The sequence below is a fragment of the Ovis canadensis genome, chromosome 23 (assembly GCF_042477335.2).
Source record: "Ovis canadensis isolate MfBH-ARS-UI-01 breed Bighorn chromosome 23, ARS-UI_OviCan_v2, whole genome shotgun sequence".
NCBI classification, from domain to species: Eukaryota; Metazoa; Chordata; class Mammalia; order Artiodactyla; family Bovidae; genus Ovis; species Ovis canadensis.
In genome coordinates this window covers 69,710,623-69,728,698 of record NC_091267.1, presented here as the reverse complement: position 1 = coordinate 69,728,698, position 18,076 = coordinate 69,710,623, and the positions used below count along the sequence as shown (strand labels likewise).

Sequence of the window (18,076 nt, the reverse complement as noted above, 5' to 3'; positions counted from 1 at the left end):
GATGCTTTTGAACTGTGGTTTGGAGAGGACTCTTGAGAGTCCCTTGGACTGGAAGGAGATCCAACCAGTCCATCCTAAAGGAGATCAGTCCTGGGTATTCATTGGAAGGACTGATGCTGAAGCTGAAACTCCAGTACTTTGGCCACCTCATGCGAAGAGCTGACTCATTTGAAAAGACCCTGATGCTGGGAAAGATTGAGGGTGGGAGGAGAAGGGCACGACAGAGGATGAGATGGTTGGATGGCATCACCGACTTGATGGATGTGGGTTTGGGTGGACTCCGGGAGTTGGTGATGGACAGGGAGGCCTGGCGTGCTGCAGTTCATGGGGTTGCAAAGAGTCGGACACAACTGAGCGACTCAAGTGAACTGAACATCCTATCAATGTGTACTAAAACTGAGTTATAAACACTAAGCAGCAAAAAGTATTTTCCTTTGCATTTTCATGTCCCAGTTTTTTAAAAAAGTATATAAAGGTAAATTAGTTGAAATGACATCTTTCAGAAAACTACAGAATCCACACTTATTTTTCTTAAAAAAGGGAACTACACGGTAAATAAACCACAGCACTCATGATGTATAATTATCCAAAATATTCATAATAGTAAACTTATATTTTATAGTAGCCAACATTTTGAAGTTAATCAGAAGAGTAGTAATAACAGTTTAGAACAAATGATTTAAAAATCACATTGTTCTGAGACTATCAGTTATAAATTAAAGAATGAGAAAGGGAAAGGGTAAAATGCAGAAAGTCTTATTCTAGTTTACTAATTATATGGCTTCTATCTCTCTGCTAAGAAAGTATTTCTGATTTCTGAATATATAATGCCCTAAATTTTGCCCTTTGGGAATTTAACAAGATGAATTTCCTATCTTTCAGTCAAAACAAATGTATAAACATTTTATGAACAGGGCCTCAGTAAATGGTAAAATTAACAAATCAATATTTAGTCTCAGACAAGGCGTGCTTTTCAGCTCTATCTTAATATACTAGAAATGTTGACTTTGCTCTGTGAATCTATGTTAAGGTGTCAGTTTTATGTTGGTGACTTCAAAAAGCTAGACAGAACCACACAAATTTCATTTTACAAGTACATAATAACTATTTACATTATGAGCACTAATTGTATTTAGTCTTAACATCATACTAGTTGTAAATAACTTAAAGAACAAATTGTAAAAGAACATTTAAAGAATACACGCTGATTTTTTTCCCTCATGGGAGATAATCTCTTGCTCTAACTCTAGAATAACAAGTTTGCCTTCTAGGCAGTAAGACAGGACAGCTGGCAAACGTCGGGCTCAGGCTTGCAATCCTACCTAAGCAGGAAAGGTGAGCTGTGACATCATCTCCCATTTCAAAGGAAGCGATGCCAAAGTTCAGTGAGTCTGAGACTGAGGCAGGTTGGGGTGGTGTTCAAGTTCACACGTGGGCTCTGGAATGAGGCAGGACACATTCTCGGTCCCTTGAACATGAACTCCCCTGAGCACATTTCCTCATCTATCTGGACAAATAACCAGAATACACTTCAAAGAAATGCTGTTAGAATCAAGAATAAAGAAGTTGGTACGAAGTTAACAACTTGATACTACTTTCAAGTTCTCTTACCTTTCTCTATTTTTTCTTTATTCCATAGCATTTCTCATCTTTTTAATGTAAATTGAATCTTACAAGAAAGTACAACAGATGGAGTCAGCTCGCCCATCCGAGGCTCTGCAGCGTCGCTGCGCCTGCTGTGAGCGGCTCAGTCTGTCCCCTGTGCTGCTGACTAGCACCAAGTGGTCTCTTCCTGACAATGTCAGTGGCTCCTGACCCTTTACTGCCGTTATGTGGTCAGTTTGTGTCCTCGTGGTATTGAACAAAGGGTAGGATGCTGCAGTATGACCCCCAGGAGAATAGAGTCAATTTCTTAAAGGGATCCCTGCAGGTTTGTGAATAAAACCCGTCCAAAATTCTTTTAAAACTGATATAAGGGAGGATGTTTTAAAATACAACATTTAGGGGATATATCTCTTCATTCTCACTCAGAATGCTATCCTTTACCTCAATGAAAACCGCGTAAAAATAACCAAAAAACTCACCTAAGAGGTCTACCTTAAAAAAAACAGATTATGATTTGTCTAAAAACATATATATATATCAGTTTTTAATGAGATGTACTCCATTAATATAATTATTGCCTATTAATATTACAGTGAAAATAAGAACATACTATTTACAAATATTGATACATATATATAAATTCATATATATATGAACACTTAAACTAGAATATCAAAAATAAAAGTATACATACAAAAGCAAGTGCACAGGTGTAGAATATGTGTGTGACTCTAAAATTGTAAATAATCCAGAAACAATCTTAATGCCATTCTTTGTACTTTCAAGAAAATACTACTATTATTGTTAAAACAGATTTTAAATATACAGAGTATTGCAAAACCTGAAAGAATTCCTTTGGTGGGGGCAGGGAGTATATTCCCCATTCATACTTTGTAATATTTTTTAAAAGTGAGAAATAGGTTTTAATATTTTTTCTAAATAAAACAATATTGATCTAATATTGTTAATATTAGATATTATTAATCTAATATGGCTTTGATATGCATTTAAGACATTTGGTTAAAGGAAAGAGCCTGATAAACCTTAGACTGGAATGCTAAGTAAAACTGAGGGCGTGTGTTGACCAAGGCACTACTGGCATTACTTTGTAGAGCCGATCAATAGATATTAGCTTTAAAAAGAGAGATTTAGAAAGAAGCTGCAGCATATTTTTGAAATGACAGGGTGAAGGTTTAAATTGTCTCAATCAAGGCTCAATTTTTTCTTCCCAGTTTTTCCAGCTGTTCTCTTCCAGTTGAGACTCTTCATTTCAAATAAATTTAATTAGTTCCAATTGATCATAGCCAACACTTACACAGCTTTATCCATGCTTCTTTACTTTTATACAGCAAACACTAACAAAGACTGCCAAGCTCAGATCAAGGGTCGCAAGACAATATTCATACTTCATTCGCTCTCACCCAGAAGAAAAATTTCAGCTTTGAAATTCTGCCTACAGCAAAAGCACTAAATTATACCGCATATTTGAATTGTTATCTTGGTCAGCTGTTGAATTCAGTTAATTGGAGAATTCAGCCTCAGATTACCACAAAAATAAAATTAATACAGCCACGCGTATCAGCCTAGCTACAGCAGTCAAATAAGATTTCATTCAAAATAGAGGCAAATATCTCTGTCATGATATAATTTCTATTTTATTTTATGAGGTGATATTACTAGAGCAATTCCTTTTAAATAATCAGGGGGGAAAGTCAGGGTTTTCAGGGTGAATAGCTGAACTGGCCAGTTTTCCCTTTTGCAGTACCTCCTGCGCTCTACAATGCTGGTCGGCCTAAAATAAGATTATTCTGCTTGAAACAGGTTTCTCTCAAATGCACCTACCGTATTTTTCATAATGCAATTTATATAGGATTCTAGTCAATAAAAAGAAATATGGTTTTCTTCTAAACCCTCACAAAAATCTATACCACATCTTAATCAAGTCACACAATCTAAAGGTAATGTGAACGATCCAAAGACTGCAGGGCGCTGGTTGCTCTGACAACATGTTAAGGAAGTCTTTCCCAGCTATTTAAATTCTTCGGCTCCTGAGCGTTCTTGCCTCGAGTACTCGTGGCAGGAAGTGAGTAAGTCAACTGATAAAGCTATGCATCGCATGCACTTAACTGAACTTCTTACAGATTCAAATATAGTTTATGCAGCATTAATTGACTCTCCAAACTAGATTTTCATTTTTAAGCTTCCTGATTTTTTTTTTTTTACAGTAAAATAAACACAGAGTCACGTGCCCCAACTCTGACTCGTGACTTCGGCAGAGCATAGTTCATAATTTCAATGTACTGATTTAATAATAGTTACTTGAGTGCTCAAAAATCCAGCTTTTCTTCTGGAATGGAAAGTGAGATATTCTACTATTGCAAAGGTAACTTCTATTATTTAAACCATGACTTTTTGCAGACAAGAAAACCTTTAAAATTTGAGGTAATAAAACATATCTATATATTATTTTTTTTAAAAGCAGTAAAAACTGAATAGAGCAAGAACTCATTTTTAAAAACCTACAACTTGCCTAGATGGGAGGGGAGAATGGATACATATAGAGGAAAGGCTGAGTACCTTCGCTGTTGACCTGAAACTATCACAATATTGTTAATCGGCCACACTTCAAGACATAATACAAAGTTTAAAAAAGAAGAAATAAAAAAATAAAAAATTTGCAAATGATATCTTCTAGTAGCTACTGAAACAAACCCTATAACTTACAGTATAAATGACTTTTAGCAAAGCTGGAAGTTTGAGAAATAATTTACATATATATTTAAGATGGATGGTATTTTTTAAATCAATGAACCCATACATTAAAAAGCAAGAGCCACCACCACCACCATCATATTTTTTGCTGAAAACCAGATGTTCCATGATAAAGTCAACGACAGCAGTGGCACAGTCCATAGGTTTTTAAATACAGGCTTTGATCATTTTCAGGAGAGAACAGTAGGCTCCCTCAGGTGATAACAGTAAAGAACCTGCCACACACAGCTTTAAGAGGAAAAAGGGAGGGGAAAAAAGCCAACTTCCCTTTAGTTTTTTTTTTTTAACCCCCTCTTCCTTTAATGACTGTTGAAAATTTTACTGACACTTTGTGAGCCTGCTTCTTTTCAAATTATTGATTACTATTAAGTTAATATATCTCGCTTCACAATAGTTATAGATTTATTTGGTCAGATTTTATTTTTTAACCATCCACACCAAAAACAAGAGCTTATCATTCTTAATACCAATACAAATAGTATACTGGGCTTCCCTGATGGCTCAGATGGTAAAGCATCTGCCTACAATGTGGGAGACCCGGGTTCAATCCCTGGGTTGGAAAGATCTCCTGGAGAAGGAAATGGCAACCCACTCCAGTATTCTTGCTTGGAAAATCCCATGGATGGAGGAACCTGGTAGGCTACAGTCCATGGGGTCGCAAAGAGTTGGACACGACTGAGCAACTTCACTATAAATAGTATACTAGGTTGTTTTTATCCTCTGTGCACTGAAAGAAATTGAGCTGAATGCATTTGCATATTCAGTAATCGGCCCTGCTCTAAGTCTATTAAAAGATAGGTTGAACATAATGCAGTGTGTGGCTTTCCTAAATTTTACCACACGTCTGATTATGTGATAAATAACAGAGAAAAGAATGCTCAACACCCAAACAATGAAAGTAACTTTTAAAAAAGCATTCATTTCTACCATACAGGTAGAAAGAGCATCTGTAAGTTTCCTCAGGTAGCCTATGTTGCATGTATCACTATTACAACTTCAATATTTTCAGTCTATCCTAGGGCGTGCTGCAGTCCACGGGGTCTCAAAGAGTCAGATGTGACTTGGTGACTGAACAACAAGACTACTGTAGCTGCAAAACCTGTCAAAACACAAGAGGCGTCCTCCTCTACATGTTCCGAGACTTCAGTAATGCTCCTAGCCTCTGAATTAGAAGGTCCCTGGAAAATCGGACACACAGCTAGCGGGCTCATTGTTAAGGCAACAATGAGCAAACCTGGACCAAATAAACAGTTCTGCTTCTTTCTACTTCAAGACCAGAAAGGGCACTAAAGGGTCTCAAAAAACTAAGCATTCCATCAGTGAAAGTTTCCATCCATGTACTTAGTCCTGCTATAAATGACCTAGAAGCATTTTCCGATATCAGATAAAGTTCATCCAGGTGACATTAAAGATGTCTCTTCTTACCAGTCGTGATGTCATCATCCACAAGGTCATGCTCCTCCTCTTGGACTTTGGCTTCTGGCCCGGAGGCATCAGGAGCAGTGGTGATCGTCTGCATGGCTTCTGCTGAGACCCCCGCTGAAACAAAGAAGAGCTAGTTTGTAAAAACTAAAAGAGAAGTGGACCAAAACTCTTAAAGTGGTTTAATTTACTTACTGGATGAAAATGCAGTATGTTAAAAAAAAAACAAAACACCATATATTCATCCAAATTAGGAAGAGACAGAAAGTAACGAACCAAACATTCACGTGTGCTCTCTGCTGCTTTCTATGTACATACATGCATGGATGCAAACCATATTACTTTTAACCAAGATCTGGGAACAAAAAACTGAAGTTGTATAGTTTCACTTGCTTCCTTTCAACATGTTTACTAGTTATTTTAGGAAATTTAGACACGCTTATGCCTTAAAAAAAAGTGAGAAAACCTAGAAAGTGAAGGACTATTTTAAAAGTTTGCTTCTCTTTAATATCAGTTTGCTTGTAATTTGAGGGATGGGAAGACTGATGATGACAAAAGAGGGATTTGGGTTCTGGGTCTTTGAAAGAGACCTTAAATGTATTGCTCCAAGGGTATAACAGGTGGCACTAATGGTAAAGAACCTGCCTGTCGATGCAGGATACAAAAAATATGCAGGTTCAACCCTTGTACTGGGAAGATCCCCGAGAGGAGGAAATGGCAACCCACTCCAGTATTCTTGCCTGGAGGATTCCATGGACAGGGGAGTCTGGCAGGCTACAGTCCATGCGGTCGCACAGAGCTGGACACGACTGAAGCAACTTAGCACGCATGCAAGAATTAGATAGAAGGTTCAGTGACAATTACTGAACTGAAAGCAACTAACTGAAAGCTGACAGGTGAACTAGATGAGGGCACCCTAAACTTCCATTCTCTGAAACACCTGAGAACTTGAGAGAACTTCCCACAAATGTCTTTTCAACACCTATCTTCCCATTCTAGATAAAACACAGATTTCCCCCACTATCTGGAAGTAGTGCATTGCTATGACAACAAAAGAGGGATACGTGTTCATAGAATCACATGATATTGAGTACAACCACTGAGAAATCCTCCATGTATCTGTGGTTCCTCCTTATCTGTGGATATTCAACCAATGACGTTGGCTCGCTCACGTAATATTGTAGTACTTACTAGTGAAAAAGAACCACGTGTAAGTGGATCCACTCAGGTCAAACTAAGGTTGTTCAAGGGTCAACATATAAATGAAAATAAAACTACAGATCAGTAATTCTCATGAATCTAGACACAAAAATCCTCAACAAAATGTAAGCAAGTAGAATTCAACAAAACATAAAAAGAATTATATACCATGACAGAGTGAGATGTATTCAGTTGGGAAGCAAGCCTGGCTCTATATTCAAAAAGTCAATGCTATTCAAAATTTTAACAGACTAAAGAAGAAACAATCATACGATCATGTCAATAATTTGACAAAATTCGACATCATGATTTTAAAAACTCTCAGAAAAACAGAAATAGAGGAAGAGGGGGAACCTGTGCAACTTAATAAAGAGCACCTATTAAAAATCTAACATTATATTTAATGGTGAAAGACTGAACGCTTTCCTCCTATGATCAAGAATGAAGCAAAGATGTCCACATTGTTGCTCTTATTTGACACAGCATTAGAAATTCTAGACAGTGCAATATAGTAAGAAAATAAAACATGTACAGTTTGCAATGAAGTGACCCCATTCAAGATAAAAACAACCGTCTACGTGGAAATTTAAAGGAATCCACAAAACAAACAAAGTTGAGTACAGCAAGGCTGCAGAATACAAGAAAAAGGGCTTCCCTGGTGGCTCAGTAGTAAAGAATCCACCCGCCAGTTCAGGAAACAGAGATTTGATCCCTGATCTGGGAAGATCCCACCTGCCACGGAGCACCTAAGCCCACGCACCACAACCACTGAAGCCTGCAGGCCAGAGTCCGTGCTCCACAACAAGAGAAGCTACCGCAATGAGAGGTCCAGGCAATAAAGAAATACAATTTTTAAAAAAAGAATACTAAAGTATTTTAAAGATCATATTTCTATACACTAGCAATGAACACATGGACACCTAATTTTTAAAAAAATTCTATTAATAATGGCTCAAAAATACTGAAATACTTGGATGCCAATTGAAAAAAACATACAGGAATTACATGCTGATATCTACAAAACACTGATCAAACATCAAAGAGGCCTAAATAAATGAATGGAGAGACATACCATGTTCATAAGCTGAAAGAGTCTATATAGTAAAGATGTGAAATTCTCCATATATAGGTTTACTGTTAACTTCTATCAAAATCCCAGCCTGATTTACTGGTGTATATATAGACAAAATTCTTCTAGAATTATTTAGAAAGACAAAGGAACTAGAATAGTTTTTAAAAATTGGGAAAAAAACAAGGTAGGAAAAAAATCTGCCCCATTTCAAGACTTACCAAATTGTTAAAACTACATGGTTTTAGGTTCATGGACCAGAACAGAAAACCAGAAGACAATCACAGATACACCCAGTGATATTCGACAGAGGTGCAAAAGCAAATCAGTGGAGGAAAGACAGTCTCTTCTATAAATGGACTGCTACAACTGGATAACCGGAGACAAAAATATGAACCCTGACCTAACGCTCACACCTTTTATAAGAATTAACTCACAGTGAATCATGGACTTACATGTAGAACATATGACCACAAAGATTTTAGGGAAAAAAAAAAAAGAGAGAAAACCCTTGATACCTGAGGCCAGACCTAAGCACAGCCCATAAAAGGAAAACTGGTAAAGTGAACCTGATTAAAATTAAAAACGTCTGGAATTTCCCTAGTGGTTCAGTGGTTAAGAATCTGCCTTATGTGGGGGACACGGGTTCGATCCCTGGTCTGGGAAGATCCCACATGCTCAAGAGCAACTAGGCCCACGCACTAAACTACCGAAGCCCCCACAGCTAGAACCCAGGCTCCACAGCAAGAGAAGCCACTGCAGGGAAGCCTGTGTCCCACAACGAGAGAACAGCCCCTGCTCACCACAACTAGAGAAAGCAACTCTAGGGAGGCGAAACGGACATGTGCTTGCTTAGGACTGGGAGAGAACTTCCCTGGTAGCTCAGTGGTCAAGAATCCCCCTGCCAGTGCAAGGGACGTAAGCCTTGCTCCCAGGTTAGATCCCTGGGTTGGGAAGATGCCCTAGAGAAGGAAATGGCAACCCACTCCAGTATTCCTGCCTGAGAAATCCCATGGGCAGAGGAGCCTGGTGGGCTACAGTCCATGGGGCGGCAAAGAGTTAGACGTGACTGAGCAGCTAAACAACAACTACAAAGGGCGGGGAGGAAGGGGGCGAATGAGTAGTTGAACTCAGGAGTCTTTGGTTTCTTTTTGTGCGATGAAGATGTTCTGACGTTGATAACAGTGACGGCTACACAATTCTGTGAATGCGGTTAAAAAAACAAAACACACTGGATGGCACAGTTGTAAGTGTGAAGTCGATGGGATGTGAATTATATCCCAAAGAAGTTCTTTAAAAATGTGCTTTTCTACTATTCCAGATCAATGAAGAAACCCACACCCCTTTCTGTGTACTCTTTTGGTATGGTCTCTGCCATGAAGAAAACAGGGAGAAAAGAACCATACAGAACATTTATGCAATAAGAAAACAGACTCCACCATGAACGTTTTTCTTGTGTCAGGAAGGCTAATGTTCCATTTTTAATTTAGAAAATTAAACTATATTCCTCATTTTGACCATGCTTGTAACTCATCCTATTATTTCTTACAGTCAAATTTTCTGGGTTATTTTGTTACCAATCAATTAAAAAAAAAAAGATTGATTTGGATAATTCAAAATTCTATATATTACATTTTTTTAAAGGATCAGCTAAATATCTAAACTGCAGTCAAATGGGGGTAATGGGATGATAACAAAATACCTGAGAGTCCAAACTTTTGTTGGAAGATATAATGAGTGATAATGCAAAGACCAAATTACTAAAATCTATTCTCAAATACAAACAGCACAGATGATTTAAAACTAATTTTAATAAGTTTGTTTTAAGGAAATGATAGAAGTTTCTCCTTTTGAACTTTTGGACCATAGAGTTACAATAAAAGATGAGCAAAATCTATTACTGAACCTTTTTAAGCATGGTAATCATTACCTACAAAAAAGGAAAGGCGGGGATAATAACAATTTTAAAAATTCCCAAAACCTAGGTATTTATAGTCTCCATAGTATTTAGTGACACTTTTTTACATGACTATCTTATGATAATAGGAGACATTCTTCATAAGGCAAAATTATAGGGCAGAAATCAAATCAGTGATTGCCAGAGGCAAGGGGTACGGTAGGAGGACCGACTATAAAATGGTCTAAGCAAATATTCAGAATAACGAAAATAATGAATATCTTAATTGTGATAGTAGAAATATGACTACCCACATTTGCCTAAAATTCACAGAACTGTACACTAGAAAGAGCGAATTTTACCATACATAAATTATACCTCAACAAACCTAACTATAAAAAAAAATACAATAGAAGGTACTACATCACTGTCACTAAAGAGAATTGAGGTTATATCAGAATACAATACTATTTTCAATGGAACACAAAGACCAGAAGAAAAAAAAAATGTATTCCTTTCTTCCTGGTATTAAAAAGCTAAACTTTTTGAAACATAAGTCATTTCATCACTATCCACTATCAGTAAGATGATGAAAATATTCCTGAGAAATACTAGGATACCTACATCGAAGCTTCAGCTTCTTGCATATTTATATTATGCAACATTATAAGCACTGTCAATTAATTATACAGCAGTACTTTGCCATTTTTTTATGTACTTGTTGTAGGTGATCTTATTTGTCAAACTATGCCATAAAATCTAAGACATTCACTTTCTGAATCTCTTCAAAATATTTGGCAGTAAAGAACATCTCATAAAGATTCAATAAATACATTGAGACTAGAACTCAATACCTTCAATCCCATGACACAAATTATGTTATTTAAATATACTATAAAATAATAGTAAGTGTGCTTTGGTGAAAAAGATATAATAAAGAGATACAATTTTTTAAAAAAAGAGAAAACATTAATGGGAAAATGTGAGGCATTTAAAAAACCAAATCCAGATTCACAAAATTAAAAAAAATGAATGTACATTATGCTGCAAATAGGTATCTATAAATGGGTTCTACCCTGTGAATCAGGAGGAAAATAAGGAAAAACATGGAATGGAGCAGAAAAGTGGTATAAGTTTGGACACAGCAGAGGAAGGCATGAGGCTAGGCTGTGGCACCAGCAAAAATAAAAAGCAGAGAGCAAGGAAGACTATGTGAGATCGCCACACCATCTGGACAAGAACACTCAGACCACTGCTCATTGTGAGAGATGCACGCAGACAACTTTCTCGTTTGTATGCAATATTTGTAACCGCTTCAGAAAAACATTTTCAATGTAAATGTGGAAATCCAGTTTTCAAAATCAACAAAATGAAACTGCACTTGCCTCTACCCACCTGCAAAATCAGGGACAGTATTATAAAATTTATCTTTCAAAAGCTTATAAAGTACCTTTATAAACATTTTTTTCTATTGCCTAATATCCGAGTAACGACTAACGAGGTGAACTCTGAAGACTTCAGTGTCGTGTGATTAAATGAACAAAGATTAAATACTAAATTTTAATAGAACAAAATTTAAAGCATAGCGCTATAACCATGTTGCAATATAAAACCATTTAAGTTCATTATAATATGTTTCTATTGAAGATTAGATGAAAGTGAGACACAATATTCTTGGACTCAGAAAGAAAACTATATACCACAATATTTACAAATATTAACAAACAGTGTATTTCTCTTTCCCACTGTAATACAGATTTCCACTGAGACTGAAAAATGGATCTAAAAGAATAGCAGGTATTTTTTTTCTTTCATCAGCCTTTCCCAACTGCGGTTTCCCAGTGCTCCAATTAAAGTACACAAGGCAAGAATCTGATACGTAGCTTTACTTTGAATAAAGTAAAATTTCACAGTGTGGAAGGGAGGAGGTGTGTATCTCGAGTTTATTTTCAGGCAGCAGGCTTGAATTTATTGGAAGCAGATCTCCGCAGTGAGTGACCGCATGGCTCCGCATTCCCCACGATCCTTATGACAGACAGACGGCCGGCCTCGCATTAATTCACTCCACACCACGTCTATCGATCCGTAGCCGGTTCCCTGGTCTCTCCGCACACACTGCCTGTCTGGCTGCCTACACCCACATCAGCACACACACACAAAGGCCAGAGAAAGATAACCTTTCGCTTTCCATTAAAGACACAGTGTCCACTTTTCCTTCCCCACAGTACAGAAGTCTCAGACGAAAGCCTTCCTATAAGAAATGGTAGAGATATTTACCCCTAATTCTAAAGAGAGATCATTTCATCAAAACAAGTTAGTTTATTAAAGGCCACAAAGCAATTAGAGAAAAGAAAAGTACAGTTAAAAAAAAAAAATGGCTTCAAGCCTGAATAAGGATGTAATAATCATCTGGTCACATAGGTTTTGATAGTTGTTTTCAATGAAATGAAATACATTTTTTCCAAGTTACCTTCTTTTTAGAAAACTGTTCTCACATGAAATGTGATTATAAACAATTGTGAAAGCAGCAGAGACATTTATCGAAATATACCCAAGGAATAGAAAACACAATTAGGAAGGACACTATATCACCAGAACATTAACCTAAGTGGATAAAGCTTTATTATTCCTCTTTCGCAACAAAAACCTAAAAATGATCCATGGTAAAAATTACACCAAATACTTTTAATTCATTGCATGCACTTTTTCAAAGATTTCTGTTTGATTTGCAGGCTATGAGCTGACTCAACACCAATTTTGGTTTCAGAGGACACATAAAATGAACATTTATTTTTTAGCCTATAACATGTTGAGAAACAAAGGCAAAACTGCACTCAAACATAAACTTAAAATAACAACCTATAACCCAAATTACATACCTCAGAACTGGGCAAAATATATCTTCTTGGATCAGAAAGTACCTTTGAAACCATTTGTGACTTTTGCTGTTTTTTTGCTGTCGCTGTTGCTAGGATTATGCAGGCAGAAGTTATACCAGCAAGTGCTAACAAAAAAGGTGCACTAAATACAGTATGCTAAGCATGCTGTTCTTTATAATCATAACAAACTGCTTTAGAGATTAAAGAGAGGCAACCTGATGAAGGCTGGTGAAGCTGAAGATCGCTGGGACACAGGCAGTGGAGACACAGGCCGACTGAGACCAGAGGAAGGAAGGAAGAGGCTGGCACTGCCCGGCTGGGCAAAAAGCAGAGCCACAAGGGTGAAGAAGACGGGCAACCACGCCAAATTCTCTCATCAACTTCGACCAGAGCACCCAGGCCGCTGCATAGCAAAGCCCTGCCAGGACCTAGCTGCACCAGATGCCAGTGACACAAAGGTGAAAGATACACCCTACGCTTCCCAGGAGCTCAGGTGTGAGGTAAGGCCATGGAGCCTCACGAACGAGACACAAGCCCGACACGTAATTTGATTTGTGGTTTAGAAAGCTCTCTCCCAGGGCTCCTCTGGTGGCTCGACGGTAAAGAATGCACCTACCAGCGCAGGAGACACGGGTTTGATCCCTGATCCGGAAAGCCCCCACGTGCCGCGCGACAACTAAGCCCGTGTGCCACGACTCCTGAGCCTGCTCTAGAGCCCGAGAGGCGCCACTGCTGAGCCCACCTGCCCTGGGGCCTGTGCTCAACAACAAGAGAAGCCGCCGCAACTAGAGATCAGCTCCTGCTCGCCACCAAAAGGGCAAAGCCCGCAAGGCAACGCAAACCCCGCATCGCCAAAACAAACGAACGAGTGAATGAAGAGAATGCTCTCTCCTGGAACAAGGTGAAGAATTATTTGGAAGGACTCAAAAATAGATACAGCAATAAGGCCAGGGCAAACCTTTCTAAGGTAGCAAACCTTACTTCTTGGAGCCCTACAAGCCCTACTGCCAGGAGGAAAACAGAGGCCTCCTAGCTCCCCGACTTTACCTTTTATCTGCAAGGGTGTGTGCGTAAGCACATTGTGTTCAAGTTTTCCTTCGAAGAAAGGATACCACTTTGCCCACATGTATGAAAAGCACTGATCTCTAATTTTAAAAACAAAGAGTGTATAAATGGGGAGAAAATCAAGAGCTGTTTTTATGGCGGGAGGAGGACTGGACACAGGGAAGGACGAGCAGGGGGAGTCTTTGGCCTGCTCTGGAATGATGGCTATGCTAGGTCGCGGTGGTGCTGTCCAGTCGCTAAGTCGTGTCCGACTCTGCAATCCCGTGGACTGCAGCACGCTATGCTAGGTAAAGGGGCTACAAATGAAAAGGAGAAGACACAAGGACTTCAGAGAAACTTAGAGCTGTGTGGAAAATACAAATTTGCAAGTGAAAATACAGTGAGCACTTTCTGAAAGAAAAAAAATCCATTACAGTCTGCTTGGGATGGGGTGAAGAAGAAAGCCAAGTCAAAAAGAGCCTCACGGAAAGGAAATAGATGAGCTGCATCTTAGAGCATGCGTGAGAATTTACATGGAATGAAAAAAAGTGGGAAAAAAAATATTCCAGGTAAATAGGACAATATGCTAAACGACCCTTATGTATCTACAGAAGTGGGTAGCAGAAGAACAGGTGTGTGGAGAGGCAAGCTACTGAGTGATAATCGCTCAGTCGTGTCTGACTCTGCGACCCCGCGGACTGTAGTCTGCCAGGCTCCTCTGTCCATGGGGATTTTCCGGGCAGGAACACTGGAGTGGGTTGCCATTTCCTTCTCCAAATGGGGAGGCAAAAAAGAGGTTAAAAGAACAGTTCTGGCCAGAGTCCTAAAGACGATGAGAAGCAGGGGGCTAACAGAAAACACAGAACAGGAGAGGAGCATGTTTTTATTCTTTAAGGCTCCAGCATGGCACTTGGAGAGAACAGGTCCACAGGCGGTAACCACAATCACAAGACTGCCGGGGTTGGCAGGCATGCAAGGACAGTCAGCAAGAACTTTAAGACGTGAGGTTTTAGGGTAGTAAGGGTAACCCTTCAACTTCTCTTTCTCATCATCAGCGTAGATGATCAGTTTGTGAGGGACCAGAAGGAGCTGTCTGAAGACAATTATGACGGCAGAGAGTTTGATCTACACTTGCCGGCAGTTCCAAAACGGCAACCAGTGAAAAGCGACAGCTTCTGGCAATCCAGCCAAGCTGCTGTGTGTCCTGGTATGCAACTCAGTGAAAACAAGACATGAGAGAGGGGTACATTACCTACTCAATTCAATGTTGGGTATGGTATACCCATACCCAACACTCACTCAATGTGAGTGGAATAGCCTTAGCACAGCACCTGAGACATGACACGTGCTCAGTAAAGTGCAGCATTATCATCATTACAATTGCTTTTACTATTACTAATTTTGGCTTACTTTATTAAACTATTTCCTTCTCTAGAAGTACTCTACTACCTTCAGTGTCCAACACTCAACTTTTTTTCTATTTGATGAATTCATTTATCCGTCTTTTTAAAACATTTATTAAGCTCTGCCTTCCTCTTTTTAGAATGATGTCTGCAGACATCTTAGGACATCTGCTTATATACAGAAGCCACTTGAAGCCAGAAACAGAATAAATATTTACGTTTCAAAGAACCAATTTATCTTATGATTAGTTCTATTACTGCCAATCATACACATACAAACACACACACACAGGAAAGCTTTTGACTTCTTAATCTCTTTTAACGCACAACGCATAACTGATTTGAAATACATGGGGCTCCAACCCGAGGAGTGGTGGCTGCGCAGCACAGGAGGGCCTAGAGGAGCTATCCCACGTTGAAGGTCAGGAACGGTGGCAGTAAGGAGATACCCCTCATCCAAGGTAAGGAGCACCGGCTGTGCTTTGCTGGAGCAGCCGTGAAGAGATACCCCATGCCAAGGTAAGAGAAACCCAAGTAAGATGGTAGGTGTTGCAAGAGGGCATCAGAGGGCAGACACACTGAAACCATACTCACAGAAAACTAGTCAATCTTATCACACTAGGACCACAGCCTTGTCTAACTCAATGAAACCAAGCCATGTCTGCAGGGCAACCCAAGACGGGCAGGTCATGGTGGAGAGGTCTGACAGAGCGTGGTCCACTGGAGAAGGGAATGGCAAGCCACTTCAGTATTCTTGCCTTGAGAATCCCATGAACAGTATGAAAAGGCAAAATGATAGGATACCAAAAAAGGAACTCCCCAGGTCATTAGGTGTCCAATATGCTACTGGAGATCAGTGGAGAAATAACTCCAGAAAGAATAAAGGGATGAAGCCAAAGCAAAAACAATACCCAGTTGTGGATGTGACTGGTGATAGAAGCAAGATGCTGTAAAGAACAATACTGCATAGGAACCTGGAATGTCAGGTCCATGAGTCAAGGCAAATTGGAAGTGGTCAAACAAGAGATGGTAAGGGTGAACGTCGACATTCTAGGAATCACCGAACTAAAATGGAGAGGAATGGGTGGATTTAACTCAGATGACCATCATATCTACTACTGCGGGCAGGAATCCCTCAGAAGAAATGGAGTGGCCATCATGGTCAACAAAAGAGTTCAAAATGCAGTACTTGGATGCAATCTCAAAAATGACAGAATGATCTCTGTTCGTCTCCAAGGCAAACCATTCAATATCACAGTTATCCAAGTCTATGCCCCAACCAGCAATGCTGAAGAAGCTGAAGTTGAACGGATTTATCAAGACTTACAAGATCTTTTAGAACTAACACCCCAAAAAGATGTCCTTTTCATTATAGGGGACTGGAATGCAAAAGTAGGAAGTTCAAGAAACACCTGGAGTAACAGGCAAATTTGGCCTTGGGATGCGGAATGAAGCAGAGCAAAGACTAATAGAGCTTTGCCAAGAAAATGCACTGGTCATAGCAAACACCGTCTTCCAACAACACAAGAGAAGACTCTACACATGGACATCACCGGACGGTCAACACTGAAATCAGATTGATTATATTCTTTGCAGCCAAAGATGGAGAAGCTCTATACAGTCAACAAAAACAAGACCGGGAGCTGACTGTGGCTCAGATCATGAACTCCTTATTGCCAAATTCAGACTTAAATTGAAGAAAGTAGGGAAAACCGCTAGACCATTCAGGTATGACCTAAATCAAATCCCTTATGATTATACAGTGGAAGTGAGAAATAGATTTAAGGGCCTGGATCTGGTAGATACAGTGCCTGATGAACTATGGAATGAGGTTCGTGACATTGCACAGGAGACAGGGGTCAAGGCCATCCCCAAGAAAAATAAATGCAAAAAAGCAAAATGGCTGTCTGGGGAGGCCTTACAAATAGCTGTGAAAAGAGAGGCGAAAAGCAAAGGAGAAAAGTAAAGATATAAGCATCTGAATGCAGAGTTCCAAAGAATAGCAAGAAGAGATAAGAAAGCCTTCTTCAGTGATCAATGCAGAGAAATAGAGGAAAACAACAGAATGGGAAAGACTAGAGATCTCTTCAAGAAAATTAGAGATACCAAGGGAACATTTTATGCGAAGATGGGCTCGATAAAGGACAGAAATGGTATGGACCTAACAGAAGCAGAAGATATTAAGAAGATGTGGCAAGAATACATGGAAGAACTGTACAAAAAAGATCTTCACAACCCAGATAATCATGATGATGTGATCACTAATTTAGAGCCAGACATCTTGGAATGTGAAGTCAAGTGGGCCTTAGAAAGCATCACTATGAACAAAGCTAGTGGAGGTGATGGCATTCCAGTTGAGCTATTTCAAATGCTGAAAGATGATGCTGTGAACGTGCTGCACTCAATATGCCAGCAAATTTGAAACACTCAGCAGTGGCCACAGGACTGGAAAAGGTCAGTTTTCATTCCAATCCCTAAGAAAGGCAATGCCAAAGAATGCTCAAACTACCGCACAACTGCACTCATCTCACATGCTAGTAAAGAAATGCTCAAAATTCTCCAAGCCAGACTTCAGCAATACGTGAACCGTGAACTCCCTGATGTTCAAGCTGGCTTTAGAAAAGGCAGAAGAACCAGAGATCAAATTGCCAACATCCGCTGGATCATGGAAAAAGCAAGAGAGTTCCAGAAAAACATCTATTTCTGCTTTACTGACTATGCCAAAGCCTTTGACTGTGTGGATCACAAGAAACTGTGGAAAATTCTGAAAGAGATGGGAATACCA

At 39.2% G+C, this 18,076-nt stretch overlaps 1 protein-coding gene across 6 annotated transcripts in view; it reads right to left on the bottom strand.

Moving 5' to 3' along the window:
* WDR7 (WD repeat domain 7) overlaps positions 1 to 18,076 on the bottom strand; it is a 354,635-nt gene that overhangs the window by 196,351 nt on the left and 140,208 nt on the right. For all 6 annotated transcript variants that reach the window (XM_069568596.1, XM_069568597.1, XM_069568598.1 and 3 more), the window contains one exon: positions 5,803 to 5,916. In XM_069568596.1, the coding sequence (XP_069424697.1) occupies positions 5,803 to 5,916 (114 nt within the window). The remainder of the gene's footprint in view (positions 1 to 5,802; positions 5,917 to 18,076) is intronic.